General features: G+C 42.3%; 1 protein-coding gene across 1 annotated transcript in view; it reads left to right on the plus strand.

Annotated features, from left to right (window-relative positions):
• The first annotated feature begins 2,443 nt into the window (after positions 1-2,443).
• Positions 2,444-18,631, plus strand: part of kcnh8 (potassium voltage-gated channel, subfamily H (eag-related), member 8) — a 49,096-nt gene continuing 32,908 nt past the window's right edge. The window contains exons 1-3 of the mRNA XM_023426660.2: positions 2,444-2,598; positions 13,789-14,022; positions 16,575-16,706. Coding sequence (XP_023282428.1) covers positions 2,523-2,598; positions 13,789-14,022; positions 16,575-16,706 — 442 coding nt within the window. The 5' untranslated portion in view covers positions 2,444-2,522. The remainder of the gene's footprint in view (positions 2,599-13,788; positions 14,023-16,574; positions 16,707-18,631) is intronic.

Raw genomic sequence — 18,631 nt, forward strand, 5'->3', positions numbered from 1 at the left:
GTTGTTGTCCTGGTTAGTTCCATCAACATTTATTCCAAAGTCTGCTTAATCTTTCTCTCTAAAATTCTATTAGGATTTTAAACTACACTGTATTTATTTGCTTTCACTGGCATTAAAACGATTCCTGTATTGTCTTCACACCAGGTCACTGCCAGGTTATTGTGGTTTCAATATAAGATCTCAAAAACATGAAACCTTTTGTTTATGCCTCTCAGTCATGAATAAATAACTGATTGATGATTGCATGACTCCTTCCTGAACATTAAATGGAGTGATGTGAGTAAAAAGACTCTAATTTGTGGAATTTAATGCATTCTCTGGTGAGGTAACACCCTGAGCAACAATGACTCACTTTGACTCAACTGTCACTTCACTATGAACTTAACTATGACACGCAAGCACACCCATACACACAAATTGTGTGTTTGAAGCGGTGATCAGGCTTAAATGATGCATTAAGCACTTCATTACTCAGGTGAAGCATCACTGTGCGCTGGCTGTCTGTTTTAATTTTATTAGCTGACATGTTTATGGAAGTATCTCTCTGTGTTTAACTCCTTCGCACTGCCTCACCTCAGGGATTCATGTGTCTCCTTACGTGCATCCTGTATACGTCTCTATGAGTGTATGTACACACATACAGTTTCTTGTTTGTTTGAGGCCACTGAAGTGATATATGATTCACAGAAGTCAGCCTTAGAGCACCTGATGACTTCACTTTGTCCAAATGACATAACAGCTGTAACAACTGCTTCACTTTTGTGGAGGAGTGGGAGGCACAGTGCTTGACTTTTGGTGTTTGGTCTAATGCTGTAGCACTCTTAGTAATAGGATTGACCTAGATTGGAGTTTAGTTGCATCTGTTATGTTTCGCCTGCATGTGTGTGTGCATGTACTCCAGGTTTGTTGTTGTTTGCTAGAGGTGTGTTGTAAATGCTTCATGAAGCTTGTAATGGAAAAACCTTGGATGCGATCCCATTTATGGATTTACAGAAGAGAGCCTGGGTTTGCAAATTAGGATTATATGATTAGTTATGATTTCATGGGGCAGAATTTTGATGTGTTCATTTGCAATCTTTCCATCATTTTCACAATCTTAATTGAGTCAACGCTGATATTCAAGAATACACAATAGATAGAGAATGTTCCTGTAATACATACATGTTTAGAGAACACGTATGTGCCACTCACGCATGGGGTGAATGTGGGTTTACGAATTTGAAGTCGCTTTTGAACTGTTTGTTTCGCTATACGGTCCACATGAGGGCGCTGTCGTGCCACTGATTGGTCTGTTGAACATTTTTGACCCAAGTCAAGACTTACATGCAGGTCGTGCCTTACTTTTGCCATCAGGCGGCGCCAAAATCTCGTGTGATGTCTGTTGCCATCGCCAGCTGCTTGCCTGCTGAGAGGATAGCCGAGGGGGAGAGAGAGAGAGAGAGAGAGAGAGAGAGAGGGAGAGAGAAAGAGAAAGAGAGAGAGAGAGAGAGAGAGAGAGAGAGTGCATGAGAGAGAGAGAAGCAGCAGCGTGGACAGGTTGACTGTCAGACAATCAACACAACAATGTAAATGAACCATGCATCTCCGGGAGCAATTACTCTTACTCTGTCGTGCAATGATTGCATTTTGTTTCACTTTCATTTATCTATTAATTTATTTATTTATTTATTAAGAAATGCTGTTCATTACCTCTGTGTCTTTCTCTCTCCCTCATTCTCACCCTCCCTCCCTCTTTGTCTATCAGTTGCCTGCACAAACTTTCTTGTTTCTACTTTTTTTTTACGAAGCCACTGGTATCCGAAATGCATTAATGTAAACTGCTGATAGACTTATTTCTGCATGTATATGGTGCAATATATAAGGAGACATGGTCAGTTATATCAATCTGGAATTTTCACTGCTTTTAATTGAATTTCCATCGATTGAGTTATTAGTGGGGCGCTATTGTTCTATTGGGGAATTGAGCCCACATGAATACAGAGCGCCTGCACAAAGATAAACTAATGACAATTTATTGATGTGGTGATACGTCAAAGAAAGCTGGTTTCTCAAAGAAGCTATGTAGAAAAAAGTGTACATAAAAGTTGTGTTTTTGACTTGTGATGCCACCGTGTTCCTGCACCGACAAACTCCCCCATTTGATCACAATTGTTGTTGAGAGTGATTGATGCCTCCCACCAATGCGCGCTGAGGAGAGATGATCATTGAATCCAACCTCATAATAATGGCATCGCTGACAGGGAGTCTCACTCTCTCGCGGTCGTCCCTGACTATTACCTGAACTGCACCTGTGGGCTTCATCTCCTCTTGTCATTTACACACGCAACACAAGCTCCAGACACACGGGTGCGCGCATCACCGTGCACTCTCCCATCGCCTGGGGATCGCATTGTGCTGAGTTGACCGGATAGCTGCTTGTTCATATAGGTTCAGCGCCTTCAGTGGGAGCGCCTCACACATTTGGACGACTTGCGCCTTCTCTTCAGTAACTTTGATGGGGACTTCGACATTAAGCAGGGAAAATGCCTGTGATGAAGGGATTATTAGCGCCGCAGAACACGTTTCTGGACACTATAGCCACACGGTTTGATGGCACTCGTAAGTTTGCTTTTAATTATTTTTCAAACAGTCGAATCTTAATGGCAGCTATTTTAGTTTTTGGTGTAAATTTCCAGGTGGTCTGCATTCTGTTTTGTGAGGTGACTGACAAAGCACACTGTAGTCTGGAGATCCTTGAGTAGATTAACAGCCTAACACCTGCAATAATCAAATAAAAGAGGGCTGTCAATGCCTTTCATGCATTTCTGTCCTTGATGCGAATGGCCTTTCAATTACAGGTGGCATCAGGTATCTCAGGCCAGCAGTCTGTTTTTGCTGAGACAGACTTGTAACTTCAAGGTAACTCAGAATCGTTTCATGTGTCTGGATCAGACAGTTGTGGAAAGCCAGAGCGCTGCCACACCAATTAGCGCGCCGAGACTGTCGCTGTCCGCGGTGCTGAAACCTGCTGAAACCTCAGCACCACAGACAGCGAGGAAGCGTTAACAGGGCGCTCACACACTGGGCAGCTCCACGCATTTGGACAACTTGTTCACAAGTTGAGGCCTGTTTCATATATTTACTGTTTGGGAACATACCTGGACATATGCAACTTTTCGGAGTTGTCCACACGTCATGTTATCCCCTCCGTGGAGTTCACCTTTATTATCTCTGCTCTTTGGCCGACAAGTCCTGTGGCTGGTGCGATCTTCCTCTCTCCTCGGTCTGAAACCAGCAGTCGCATTTATCAAAATTAATTGGTCGGCGGCAGCGTTACAGCAAGTCTTTCCCAGGGCTGAGGCACACACAGGCATTTCTAAAAGACAACTTTTTGGTCTGAACTCTCGCCTCTCATCTTAGTGATCTTTTTTCATAATGAACATCTTCTGCTTCTCTTGGAGGATTGTCGGAAAGCAGTAATGTTTTGCTCTGTTTAGTCCATGTGAGCTGCCACCCTCATCTTCTATCCATTTTCTGCTTAGTTTCAGCTCATCTTTAGGCTTTTAAGAGTTTGCTGTTCATTTAGGCACTTAGGCATACGTTTTTTCCAATGATTTGCTTTGTTTAAAAGCTGCATCATGGCCTGTCTTTGTTCTTTAATTCAAATATTAACCATACTATATTAGTATGTATATTTGTATCTGTATATTTCTTATTTGTCAAAAACAACACAAATATTACTTTTTGTGTCAGATTTGGTGTCTGAAATCTGCAAGTATTTTTCCACTACATGCTTTTACTCTGCATTTTTGTTCAATACTCAACACCTACTGTTAAAATTCCTTTTTTTAGACCTAATGGTAATATTACATCATGCCCTTAGCTGTATTTAACCCTAACACATCACCATACCAATCACAGACACACAATAATAACCACAGACATCCTTCCTCATTTCAGTTCCTATAACTACAGGTTGAGCACCACTGTATAAGAGCAGGCTATATATCGAGTAGCAATAAACATTCAGCTGCCTGGGCAGGATCTCTGTTGTAACACAAGGGGATTGCAGTGGTAGTGTACCTAGCACAAGTGGTTTGTCAAGCCCCAGAGAATGAACTGCTGTCCTTGAGCTGGTCGAGGTGGAAGAAATTAACGTTGGATTTGGAGCACAAGATGGGGCAGACTGGAGGCAGTGGAGCTTGACAGGACAAATTGGGTCTGATGGCCTGGCCAGGAGCAAATATATGGGAAGTGCCAGGTTCACTGCTATGTGATTCCCTTTGACGTCATCCAAAGCCCAGGCAGGCAGGTCAGACCTGGAAAGAGCATATGATAAATGAACAAAAGTGAGAGTAGGCAAGTCCTTAACCTGATCTGATTTGTAGTCATAGAAAAGGTCTTACACGTTTACTGGTGGCCTTTAAAATAGATTAAACTTTTTCAGTGTTCACAAAGCGAGATATTCTTCCATGTTCAGATGCTTATTTGAATAAATTGAGGTGTCCCAGAAATAACCTAGTGGTTACAGAGGCAGTTAATAACCGGAAACTTTCAAGTTCAATTTCATTAACAGCTGGGAGAAGACACTGAAAGTTTGCTTGCTCATTTAGATGAGGGTATATGTAAAATGTTTAAGGCTTTAAATGATTTCTCCATGTTTGGAGGAACTACCAGCTTTTCAATTACTCACAATTTCTCAGAGGATGAAGAAGAAAATATAGATAAATATTCGCACAGCATCCCTGTTCTCATGAGTCTCATTTAGCCACTTGTTAGCAACCGGCCCTTGTGTAAGGCACGTAAACACTACAATAAGTGGGGTATTTACTGACATAGTTGCATCGTATGATAAAACGTGAAAATGTCTCGAGCTTGTGTTAACCGCAACCTAATCTCAAGCATTGAACCAAAAAACCATTCAAAAAAGCTAATCAACTTTGGGGTGTGGGAACCAGAAGTGCAAAAATGCTACCTTATTTCCAGGTTTGAGGTTTCTTTCCTGCAGCTCTCTATTAAGCAGCAGACAATTGGGTGGTACAATTGTTAGGGGGCCGTGTAAAGTGTCCCAGTAAGTGCTGCTTGCCCCCATCCTGCACCATTCTTTTAGATCGCTATTTTCTAGCTCTCAGCACACACTAGCTCCACCTCCACTAGGCAGGTAATTACTGTCAGAGTCACTGACTCAACGACATGGAACAGCTGTGTGTTGAGTCAGTACAGGGCAGTGGTGGTAATGTTTAAGTGTGTATGTGGGTAAAAGAGAGAGTGAGTCTGTATGGGTGTAAAGAGATGAAAACAGGAGGAAGTGAGCAGGTAGAAAAGGGAAAGAATGGAGCATTCTCTGCACTTTGCTGGTTTGTGTCACATAACTTTATGTGTATGTGTGTGTGTGTAGCTCTGTCTCTCTGTGTGTGTGTGTGTGTGTGTGTGTGTGTGTGTGTGTGTGTGTGTGTTTGTGTGTATGTTCAGCTGTCTCTGTCTTTGAACACAAGGGAAGTAAAATCAGAAGTTTCCTCTCCTCTGATTAACTTTTCTTAACTGCAGCACATCTAATTAAGCTGTTAAAAAGTGGCTGTGGGATCCCCTGTTGTGATTACCACTTGCTTCCAGGTGAATGTTTAAAAACTCACTATCAGACTCTGCTGTCCTAGGATGACAGAGGATGTAATGCTGCCGTCCCTATGGCTCAGTCTCACCATTGACCTTATGACCTGCCTTAAGAGCTAGGGAGCTAATTACTGATTTTGAAAGACCACAGACCACAAACCTGTGCACATATGTTTCAATAAAGTTTATTATAATGGCGATAACCTGGATTATATGTTGGGAAGACATTAGCAACTGTTTAAATTCCATTAATAGATGCTTAGTAAATTGTTATCTTACAATATCATTATGCTAACTTGTAAAAAAGGCAAGTCTGATGTTGTCCTCAGACATAGAATGACTATGAAAGAAGTAATGAGTGCGGTTATGAGACTGTGAAGGAGTAATCAATCATCATTGACTGTAGTGCTGCAGGGTGCAGAGGGGCTCTCACTTACTGGCAGTGGATTGGCACTGCTGTTCCCATTTTCTCCAAAGCCCACTTAATGTAGAGACGGTTATATTTTAGGGTAAAAATAAACAGAAAGGATGGTACTGTGCTGTATCCTAGTGAACAGCATAGAATATAGATGTCATGAAATCACAGCGACGTACTGCCATAGTGCCTGCTAGCACAGAAAGCAGCAAAATTAAGTCTATTCATGTGTCCGTGTGAAGTAGGTGGTGCAAAAGTGGTTACTTTCAGGTCTCCAGGCTATGGCTGGTAAGCTAATCAGTGACATGTCAGGTATAGCAATATACATAACCAAGCCAAGTGCCTTGCTACCATCTAGCTACCAGGTGATAAGCTAGCTAGCTTGCTCATTAAGCTGTCTGGAGAAGTTTGCTTTTGCTGGCAGACAGGCTAACACAAAAAGTTAGCAGTTTATACGAAAGACATACTGTACCATCAACAGTTATTTGTTCTATTAATTCTACTTGTTCTATTTTTGCCACTTGATGCAACAAGCTTTAAACACAACATTCACATATTATCAGGTTTTAAGTTGTAAAAACGAACATGTTAGCAAACAGTTGCCGTACACATCAAGCAGACACAAGCAGCATTAGCATTCATTTGAAGTTGTGTTTCATGCGACTTGACAAATCCAAGTCCTTCTAGTCACTGTCTTTCTAGCTCTTTTAGTCTCCACATCCACCAAATATCTGGTGCTCTAGCTACTGTAAATGCTTCACAACCTAGCTGCTAACTTTGTCTGTCTGCTGTTTGCCTCTGGGCAGGTAGAATACAGCGGGTTCATCATAGTTGTTTTTTGCTGAAAATACCTACTTGCTGCTTCACTGCATATACAGTGTAAGAACAATTATGTGCCTCAAGACAACATGTTTTAACTTGTATTAATCAGACATAGCCTGTTTCCTGCAACATCATCAGTTGCATGTCCTGTTAAAAGCAACAAGATCCTGAGCATCTGCCTAACTCACTCATTGTAAACTATCATAGCTAAAGGCATCAACTAAGTATGGAAAATGTTAAATTAGTGTTTTGAATTAATAGCAACCAAGCAGTATCCGCTGGCTTTAACAAGGCTTTGACAAAGTATCCAGTTAAGCGGGCACAGCCACCATCATCAGTACAGGCCAAGACTGTCCTCACGCTAAGGTCACTAGACTTGATTACTACTGTCTACTTAAAGGGGGCAAACACCTCGTCTGTTCCACCAAACTTCTGGGACTTCTGCATGAGAGCTTTCCTCGTCACCGCGGACGTTCTGCCTTGTTAACTCACCTAATGAGCGAGATTCCTCTTCTAATCAGCGTCTCTAATGGACTGTCCAAAACGATCGACAAACAGGGTTTCACCAACGGAAGTCTGGGCCAAGTCGGCCATTTTTAGACTCAATTAATTTTTCAAATTAGGGGATTGGGCTTTGTCAGAAAGCGAGAGGGTATGACAGAAATTTTGAGGAAGCAGAGTCGGGAGGCAGACAGTGGAGGGTGAAAGAGATATTGACCATGAGAGATAGAGAAAGAAAAGTAGGGAGGTGGGTTGGGAAATTACAGGAATGTAATGACTGGTGTAATGTTTCAGTTGGTGAGTGCCTGGAGGGCTGTATGATAAAGAGGCACAGAAGTGATTAAGGCTGTGGATTTTCTAATGATTTTCTGTCTTCAGTTACACGGTGTGAGAGGATTACCACTGTTGGCTCGCCTGTGTGAGTGTGCGTGTGTATATACTGTATGTGTGTGCTTGATTATTGATGTGTGTATGTTCTGATTTCATCTGAAAATACACATAATTGATGATCCACAACCTTCACTTTGTACATAAATTTTTGTGACGAATCTCATAATCCCATGTGTTGACGACATTCAGAATCTATTTCTAAGACAAACTGTACAGTTGTAACCTTGGTTGCCATGGTGTGTGTCATTGGTAACTATGGCAACTCTAGGGGGACTTTATTGTGGCTACTTCATTGTGACTGCTCTGTAGCAGTTTCTTAGAGGCCTGTGTGAATTTTGGCAGAAAACAAGGTGAGGAGGTCTTTCCATCCATCACTCCACTCTCACCACCATTTTTTTTTTTTTTTACAACACTACATCTCCATCTTTCATCATTCCACCTCTCACAGCTCCATCTCACTTACTTTCAACTTTTCACGTCACCTTCTTGCCCTCTGTCCCTATCCCACCCTCATCTGTCTGCCTCGGTTTATTTCTCAGCCTCCCCTTCTCTTCCCCTTGCCTGTCCACATCCCCCTCATCTTTCACTTTCTCACCTGCCTCGTCATCCATCTTTTTCTCTGCCTGCTGTGTGTCTGCTGGTTTCTGCTTCACCCTCTCTCTCTCTTTCTCTTTCTGTGTCTCCATTGCTTCCTCATGCTTGCTCACCCATCATCAAAGTAGCGCCTAAAATAGCTCTGGGGTTGCTCTGAGTGGTGGCGCGGGGCTGTCGAGGAGCTGGTGAATGCGCATAGTTTGTTTAAAACCACAAATCTGGGACAAGTTAGTGTGTAGACAACATTAACACACACACACACACACACACACACACACACAAACACACACTCCTCTTCCCTCTTCTACCACCACCACTTGTTCAGGAGAGTATACTGAAGAGATGCACCTTCAGAAATGTTGACCTGATGGAAGAGGAAAACTGAAAGAATGACCAAATTTAACTTGTGTGGAGGAATGTCTAAACCAAATTTAATGGCAATGCGTCCAGTAGTTATTGATATATTTCACTGACAGAGGAAAAGTTTGGGGATCACCATAGTTAGTAGGATTCATCCTCTGGGGATCATGAATGCCTGTACCTGAATTTCATGGCGATCTATCAGTAAGCTGCTGAACCAAAGCCCAACCAGCAACACTGCTCGCTTGGCTAAAAAACTACTAGATTAATGTTAAGAAATCCTGGTCACAAAAGAAAGCAGCGCTTCCTGTTTGTAGAAAACAGCATGCCAGGTGTGACACTATAACAACTTTGCGTTACTACTGTGGCTCAGGAGGTAGAGTGGGTCGTCCTCAAGTCAAATCATCAAATCAAAGGGTTGGCGGTTTCATTCCCAGCTCATCCAGTCCACAGGTTGGGTAAGATACTGAAGCCCAAATTGCCCCTGAGTTAACATTGGTGTATGAGTAAATGTGTGATAGAGATGTGCTGTATATATAGAAGCACTGTATAAATTTGTGCGTGAATGTGGCTTGTAGTGTAAAGTGCTTTGAATGGTCAATAACATTAGAAAACCCCAGTGCAGTCCATTTATATTTATTAACAATGCTACATTATTTGCATGATCACAAGGGGTAATTTGTCAGGAAAATTCTTTTTTAAGAAGAGGAATTAGCTGTCTTACGCTGGTGTTTTGATGGTATGATGACGCAAGTATCTTTTATTAATAGCTCACACATGCTTTACAAATCATTCATTCACCAACAATTACAAGGCCCTTCAGTTGACTTCTATTGCACAAGAAGGCTCTGTAACCATCTCTCTCTTCTTCCGTCTTGCTCTCTTTCTTCTCTCCCTGCCCTCTTTTCTCTTTTGCCCTCCCCCTCTCTTTCTTTGTCTCTGTCTTTCCTCCTCTCTCTCTTCTCTGTGTCCCTGTGGGGTTTCTCCAGCAGCTGTCATGCACTAGTGTGAGCATGAGGGGAGATGATCTATGGGCTTCTACATCGAAGCAATTAGCCAAAAGAAATTCAGAATGGAGTTAGATACAGTAGAGAAATGGGTGTGTGTGTGTGTGTGTGTGTGTGTGCGTGTGTGTGTGTGTGCGTGCGGGGGGGTTGGGGGGGTGATGAAGAGGTTGAGAGTAGAAGAGTTGGGGAAAAAAAGGAACAAAGGAAAGAGACAAAGAGATGGGGGAGGCGGGGAGGAGGGGAAACAGTGAGGTGAAATCTAAAAAGGATATGAGGAGATGATTCGGACTTTTCCTTCAGCAGAGGTTCAGGGTGCAGAGGAAAAATAGTTATTGTAGACTGATGATGTTCCTGTATAAGTGGTGGGGAAAAGGGTGAATGTGTGCAAAGAGTGAAGGAAATAAATGAAATTGGGAAAAGAAGGATAGACTGGCAGAATTCCAAGGGCAGAGAGAACGATGAAGAGTAATTAGGCGGAAATCCAAAACGGTAGGAGGGACATGAAGAACAGCTGGAAGGAAATGAAGGAGGGAGCGAAGGTCGATAGGGGAGGCAGGGAAGGGAAGGAGGGATAGAGCAAAGGGCAGTGGGAGTGATTGAGAGAAAAAGGGGGATACAAAGAGAGAGAGACAGAGGGGAAAGAAAGGGAAGAGAGGTAGTAAAATTAGAGGGGGGGGGGCAAGAACAGAGATGCAAGGCCGGTGCATTGGCAAAGGAGGGAGGGAAGGAGCCAGGAAAAGTAGGACAGTAGGAGGGAGGTGTAGATGGAAAGGGAAAGGGAAAATGAGGGAATTTGGTGGAAAGGACAAAGCAAAAAAAAGGAAAAACATTACGTAAATGGTAATCATGTTCTGTGTCAGCCTAAAACAAGCGTCAACAACTGATAGTTGCTGAAGCATTTCTCTATGCTGAAATATTTCATGCAAAATAACCAAAATTGTGTTCATATAGGGCCTCATCGCTAAAGTAAAAACCTTGGTTTTCAGGGCCTTTAAAGTGGGCAATGGTCACACTGTATGCTTCCTGTGCATAATTCTGAGACAGACTCCCTCCGTGTTGTTGTCCGTCTTAAATTTATTAAATTGTGGTTTTATCACACGGGACCTCGTTGGTGTGTTATTGGTGTTAAGAGCAGTGTATGTGAAAACTGTAATGAACTAGCTATAGGTTAAATCATATTACACAATAATCTAATAATGAGGACAGTGTCTTTTTCTTGAGTGTCCATTTGTCACCTAATATCACTTCGCCTCCGCTCCCATATGATACAAACTTACTGTCCATGCAAACAACACGTCATATCCATCAATTCTATTAACCAAAGTAATCCACTGTCAAACACAATACAGTGAGTAGAGTACTTCACAGTAAACATTCGTTTTCTGTCAGCACCATCCTCTCGTGCTCAGGGAGCTGCCACCAGACAAGCTGCAGGCCTTTGCTTCAGGTCCCCGATAAGCCAGCAGTCCTGTCGCTCTCTCTCTCTTGCTTACCACTGAGCCTGAGGGGTCTCACATCTGACAGCCGGTCCCAACGCGAGGAGACCTGCTCTGACCATCTGTCTGGGCCACCCAGTCAGAGCATTACTGCTGACAAGAGATGTGTTCTCTGGGTGTTTTTTCTCCTTCATGAGTGGGTATCACTGTCACTGCGTTTTATTCAGCTACGTTGACCATGAGCTCATTGTGTCGTCCATCATTCCAGGGTAAAGTCTGCTGTTTTATATTTTTCTGTTCTCACATCTCAGCAAATACAACATCGCAGCATTATTCTTTATTCACTATTACATAATCCGAGGGTTCCTTTCACATTCTTGAAACAGACGAGAATCACAATTTTTAGCGAGTGCCAGCGAGCGTGCAGAAACAGTTGTTGATTGCTGAATGGGATTATAAAGAGGAGCATGTTGCTCATTCCTCTTGAGGGACACATACAAGGGTTTTGTTCTGTGCCGTTGTATTCCCAGTTCAAATCTGAGGTGGTTTCCCCTCAACAAAGCTTGACGTACAACATAAAACAATTAAACATTGGGGTTGGTGGAGAAAGGAATTATCGATGCAGAAAATTGATTTTTGTAATGAAATGTAATTGAAACAAGTCACTTCGCAGGATGTCTCAAACAGTTATTATAAACAAGCTCTACGTCACTTTTTGTGTTTGCGTATATGAGGCATGTGGCTTGATGTGTGTGTGTTATTTCCTGTCATTTTAATAATGTCCCAAAATCTATTGGGTATGATTTGTTCATGCTACATGTACATGTACGGTACATGTGGTTTGAGACTTGCATGTTATTATTCAATTTAGGGGCTAGTTTGAACAGGTTTGACTCCTTCTCAAATTACAGCAGCGTGCACACACACACACGCACGCGCGCACATTTTAGAATCTGCCAAACCACACTAGTCCACTGTCTTGCATAATAGGCATTGCATTGTAAACATTAGCTGTCTATCAGCACAGCTCAGCATCATTCTGCACTACATTGGCACTGTGGGTGTTTGTTTGTGTGGATGGGTGTTGTGTTTGTGTGCCATGATAGATGGATTCAGGTATAAACAGCTGGTCCACTTCAACTGGGTATTTAGAGCTAGGCACAAATAGGCTAATTAATTGTGATAGACTTCAGCAGTAATGCGGTTCTGTTTTCACTGTCATCACTTGAGCACAATCCCCACTGATCCCCCCACTCTTGCTTCCTCTCTCACTGTTTCCTTTAATAAAATTTCCCCTTAACACATAACCTCTCTTTAATGCAACTCTCACTAAAAGTATTATGAATTCAGGGTCAGTTTCTTGATACTAGGGAATGATTTTCAAGAGTAGCTCTTCACTGTGCAGATAAATCAGTCATTTATTGAAGTAAATGACCTTCATATTGCAGCCCACACAGGCCTTCATCTACCTGCGATGAGGATCCCATCAGCCTTTGTATCTGTGTGTTAAAAGTTACATTTTAGGCCCCGGAGGCTAGTGCGTGGCGATTCAGTTAAACGCTCAGAGAGGCACTCCTTGACCAGTTGAATTTGTTTCCATTTTTAATATCTGAAGTTTCAAAAGTGGAGGAGCTGAGAGGTTAAAGTGGTGGTCTCACAGCCAGAGTGTTGATGGTACAACATCCTCGATGAGCTGGTTAAATTTCAGTTGGGGACTGTATTAATAATTTCCAGTGTCCACGTTACCTTAAAAAGGTATTTAAAGCTGCTCGATATAGATATTTATGATAGCAATGGGTCAAATGAATATGTGTATTGTGAAAGCTGTCTCTAATACTGACCAACCCACAGAGAATTATCACCTGTCTCTGCTCTTCCCCTCAGCTTTATAGAGCGTTTTAGTGTCTTTCAGCTCACTGATTGTGGTTTTACAGCCCACAATTTTACAGCTTGGGTTTGCTGTCGGCTCTCTCATTAGATTTAACCATAACAGACAGATGGTTTCAGCAAAAAGCTCTGATAAACCCACTGAAGGCTATGGGCTCAGCACTAACAAAGACAGGCAAATTTAGCGACAAGCTACTGAACATAGTGGAGCATTAGGCAGCAACAGAGTCAGACATTTTTCCCAGGAGTTGGTGGAGACCCAAAACAAATGTTTGAGTTACATTGATTTTCCATTTTTATATGTCTTTCCTGCATTTACTGCTTGTAACACAGTCCCCACGTGGCCAAAACAAAATATAAATGATAGAAGGTTTCATTCTTCATCTTCTTCATTCTTCGTAATGTTAATTTATATTACCAGTGTTAATTAATAATATTTATATTTTTGCATTACTATACAGTTGCGGTGCTGCTGATCTGTGGTTGTTAAGGGATTGGTTTTGGGATCTCCAGGGATACGTGAAGGAGCACAACAATGAATAGTTTAAAACTACTGATCTGGTCTGTGGGGAGCTTTACTATTTTTCCCTTTAAGCCCAGAGTCAGAAAAACACACTGGTTATTATTCATGCCACTTACATTCAGTGTAAATATATGTTAACATATATCTGTCTAAGTCTGAGTAAGCAGGAAAAGTACTACAATGATACCACAGCCCCAACCCCATAACAACCTTAAATTCTTACCCTCATTCTCACCTTGCCTCTTCCTCCTCATTCTCGTGCAGACAGCAACTTCATCCTGGCCAACGCTCAGGTGTCGAAGGGCTTTCCCATCGTCTACTGCTCTGATGGCTTCTGCGAGCTCACAGGATTCTCCCGGGCGGAGGTCATGCAGAAGAGCTGTGCCTGTAAATTCCTTTATGGGCCTGAGACCAGCGAAAGCATCATCCTTAGCATCGATGACGCCTTGGAGGAGCGCAAGGAGTTTAAGGATGAGATCATGTTCTACAAAAAGACAGGTGAGAATTGCAAAAGTTATTGGGAACAGACTGAATTTGGTTTTGTTGCTGGTTCAGTAGTTGTCATCCCTTCATTTATCATTTGATTCTGTGGCTCTCCCGGTCATGTTACCATAAAACAAGTACTCTGTGCCTTCCTCTACCATTTACCAATTAAGTGCTGGAACCTCGGCAAGTAGACAAGCACAGAAAGCCATTAGAGAGTGCACAGACAGAGTGATTACCATGTGGGACTTTTCCTGTATATTTCCATAAATGGATGGCAATTCTCTGTAGCTATTTCCGAAGAAGCTTCATTTAAATTGGCATAGATGGAACCATGGAGAGACGAAGTGATGACTGGAGGAATGGATGGATAACTTTTTTAAATTTTTTTATTGGTCCGTTCTCATTAAAAGGTGATTAAACAAAGAAATCCGTCACAAAAGTCTCAGTTATTACTTAACACTGAGACACATTAAACTTTTGTAGCTGTCAGTTGGTGACTCCTTAACCCTGTCTCCTTCAAATACACTGAGCCAGATAGCTGGCTGTGGTGTGCTGTGGTGCGGTTTGGTGTATGTGTGTGCCTCACTGATTAGCCAGCTGGCCAGCGAACAAAATGGAGTCAAAAATAATGAGCACATCTAGGCATCAGTGGATACATGCTGACTGTGATGTGGGATGGTGCCATGTGCCCTGGCATGTGTTGTGTTTTTCTTACTTTTATGCTTCTTGTTTTTGTGTGTCTTGCATAAGATTCAGTTCTGATAATCTACAAAAAAAAAAAAAATTATTTATTTCCGGTTATTATTACATAATAAAGTTTTCTCACAGTTGTGATAAAAATTTTAATATAAATTCCCATTTTTGTGATCACTTCAAAGAATTCTCATCTTGTACGAGCTAAGATAATTGGAGTGATGTTGACACCTGATCTCGGTAAGGGGCGTTATATTGTTTCGTCTTTTCCCTAACCGGTTGTTGGTGTATGCTGATATATCTGACATAATTTTCAGCTGACACTGAGAGCGGTTGCTCGGAGCAGTTAATGTTTTTCACATTGTCGATTTAAGAGTTGTTGTTGCACAGTTGTACAGCTGTGTCTATCTCATTCACTCTTGTCATCATTTGTTCCTGTCACTATAATGTAGCTTCCTAGCTTCATGAGCTAGGTAGGTTCTCAGTCTTAATCCCACATATTAAGCTCTGATTGTTCAATTGCTTCTCTAAAAGCTGTCAATGTGTGCCAACACCACACCTGCTTAAATTGCACAGCAACAAATGTGAGATGTGGGCAGAGATTCAGAGTGGACGTGTTCAAGCGAACTCCATGGTGCGATAGGATTAAAAGCTCCACAGCAGCTATTAAATGCACCTTTTGACAAGGACTGTAAGGATTGTTTATGATGCTGCATTGTGATGCTGCGTTGTACCACATATTCTATATTTTTTCTTCGACTGATTTACAAAGCAGATTTAGCAGGCAGCTCAGTGAAGTTTGCATAGATACAGCTTTGCTAATACCATCACAGATGTGACTGTCTATGCCACCCTCTCGCTCGGTTGTCTTTTCTGTCGCACTCCCCCTTCTCCTCTCCCCTTCTGTTCTCTATCACTGTCCCTTTGTTACCTTTCACCTCCCTCCCTCCATCTCTCTCATGGCAACAATACCATTTCTTTTCTTCCTCCTTTTGTTTTTACCATTTCCACATGTGTGTCAGTTTGTCTGTCAGTCTGTCTCCCATGCTTATCTCCCTCCTTCTTTCCCTTTTTTTTTGTGTTGTCTCATTCCTCTCTTTCCGTCTGTCACAGCAGAGTCCTGAACGTTAAGTGTAGCTGATTGACTCGGTTTGCCCTCCGCCTGTCTGCCTGAGAGAAGAGAAAGCTGCATGTTCGCAATCAGGAACGCTCTTTCTCTCACTGTGTGTGCTTGATAGTGCTGCCTTGTCTCGCTGGCACGCACATATTCGCACACACATACACACACATAGACAAAAACACTGTAATTGAGTCATCACCAGGCAAGGAAGATGTAGTGCGTGGGAGTGATGAGAGGGATCTCCGTGGGAAATCCCTCTTAATCAGCAATTCATTTGTACTCACTGAGCAGACAAGAATGAAAGGCAGAGCAAGATGAAAATTTAAGGTTCACCAATGCACAAAATGATAATATTGTTGGGCATTTTTTCAGTGTCCTATTACATCTTTTTGATAAACCAAACTTGAACACAAGTGCACTAGCACTGGTGCAGAAGCACAGATGCTCACAGATGCTGACCTGCAGTTCCTCTGAAAAGCAATCTATTTAGCAGGAGATGGGACCTCAGAGATGGGTTCATCTCTTGCTGTGCTTGGGGAAAAGAGACTTGGTCTGTTTAAAGGCTCTGCGTCTCCCAAGGGACTTCCAGCTGTAGATAGGCTTACTAATAAGTCTGGGAATCTGTCAGTCTGTTGCTCTATGTACACATATACACAGTGGCACACACACACACACTCACACTGTGAGTCCATCCTGTGTATAATCAAAGACGGTGTTTAATAGTGTTAATAAGCGTGTCTTTCCCTTTCAGTGGTGCTGTTCTGGTGCCTGCTGGATATTGTGCCAATTAAGAACGAGAAGGGAGACGTGGTGCTCTTTCTGGCTTCGTTTAAGGACATCACCGACACTAAGGCTAAAGCCATCCAAGAGGACAAGAAGGAAGGTCAGTGTGTGTGTTGGGGATCCTACTGAAATTCCACGATTCCAGAGGCCAAATTCGATACAACAGCGTGCGTGCACACACACACACAAACACACACACACACACACACCAAGCACATACCTCTACATAGTCTGTGTGTAAATAGTAGTTTAACTTGACTAATATGACAGACCAACAGTCATACTAACGTTATTAGCACCCAGCTCATGTTAGGAGCTGACGCTATGTTAGCTTAAACAAGATAATGTTAGCTTTGGAGAAGACTACCTGTGGAGCATTGGAAGCCAGTTGTCAAAATTCACAAAACAATAACAGTAAAATTTCAGGACATGATCATTTTGACGACATTTTGTTGATATGAAGTTCACAACTGAAACTCACTCACCCAGATTGTATTGGTTGTAGCGACATCCCTAGTAGGTGTGTTCCCATTCATTTAGCATGTGAATTTTGGTTTCTTTAAGGCTGTGGCTAACTGAACAGAACAGAAAGGATTTGTCATTCATCCATAAAACCAAATTTCTAGTAACACGATGCTTGCGATGACTGTGTTGAAGATATACCATCACTTCATTTGTCCTTAAACTTATTTTGACCCCTCAGTTCAGTATGAAGCCAATATCTGTGCTGAGTAGCATAGGTGTGTTTTATAGTCCTTTTCAGAGAATCAGCATTTCTGCCCGCACGCTGTAGGCAGGTGGTCGGCGTGGATGGTGGACTGCAAAGCCCCGAACATATAGACTGAGAGTTAGGTTTAGACAACAAGAAACACTTTGATGACTCCAGCGCAGTAATGACTCCGATATCTTTGTCAGAATCTCACCTCATGTTTGCCCTTCCTGTATTTAAATAATATCCAACATTGTAAATACAAATAACAACTAACAACAACAAAGTTGCAAATTTTGCTCTCAAAATCAATTTCCTCAAAGGATTACCTTAAGGGCAACATCTAAGCTGAGGCCAAAAGCAACCTACAAAGCAAGAGAGAAGGTCACGGCGTGTGTCTGTGAAGTCAGCAAACTGACTTTTCTCATCTCAGGCCTGCCTCCCCTGGATTTGCCTAATTACTCTCATTACTGTAAATAAGAGAGAACAGGAAGCAGAAAGCAAAGTTATTTTTGCCCACATAATGAAATGCTTTTCATAGCAAAGGAAAGAGGCTGATGCAGCATGCTGTCAGACGGAGAGAAACGCCTCACTATAATGGGTTTGGGTCTGACAAGCTCGTTTAAATGAGAATATGCCGGGTGAGCCGCACAGAACATTTGCATATTGCCGTTGTCAGTGCAGACGTAGCAGGGGTGGGATTGTTTTTTTTTGTGTGTGTTTTTAGCCGGTGCAGAAGAGTTAGTGAGTTGGCATGGGTGTAGGTAAACCTGGTTTGTTTAACACCAAAGTGAATGGAAGAGGACAATAATGATTATAGTCAAAGATAAAATCATTAACAGTGTTTTAAAAAAGAGAAATGTTATAAAACCAGGAGTTACACAGACACTATGACGTCAGAGGGGTGTTTCCATCCATGCTGAGGAAGCCCTCCAAGGACGGACAGACACTTTGGATGTGACCCAGTTCGCTCTCTGTCCTGCACACTGACTGGACAATGTGTGCAAAAGAGGGAAACCCAGTCACTGTTGTCAACAGTCTCCTATCTCTCTCCCCTCACCTTCTCTATTTTTTCCTTTTCTGTCATGAATTTTCACCCTTGGTAAAATCGCACTTGTTTCTAGCTTCCTGGTGCCCCCCTTCATCACTTCTATTTCTCATCTATTGCACCTGCTATTACAGTATTCCCACCTCCCCTATCTGCCCTACATGCCTTCTCCCACCCCACCCCCCCACCCCTTGAGGTTTAATATGGAACATAATCAATGATCTACTGTACATCTAGCTTGTAAATTGTTAGTTTTTGTTTTGTCCCT

This window comes from Seriola lalandi, unplaced genomic scaffold (genome assembly GCF_002814215.2).
Source record: "Seriola lalandi dorsalis isolate HSWRI2012SDOR001 ecotype SW California unplaced genomic scaffold, Sedor1 jcf7180002054834, whole genome shotgun sequence".
Lineage (NCBI taxonomy): Eukaryota > Metazoa > Chordata > Actinopteri > Carangiformes > Carangidae > Seriola > Seriola lalandi.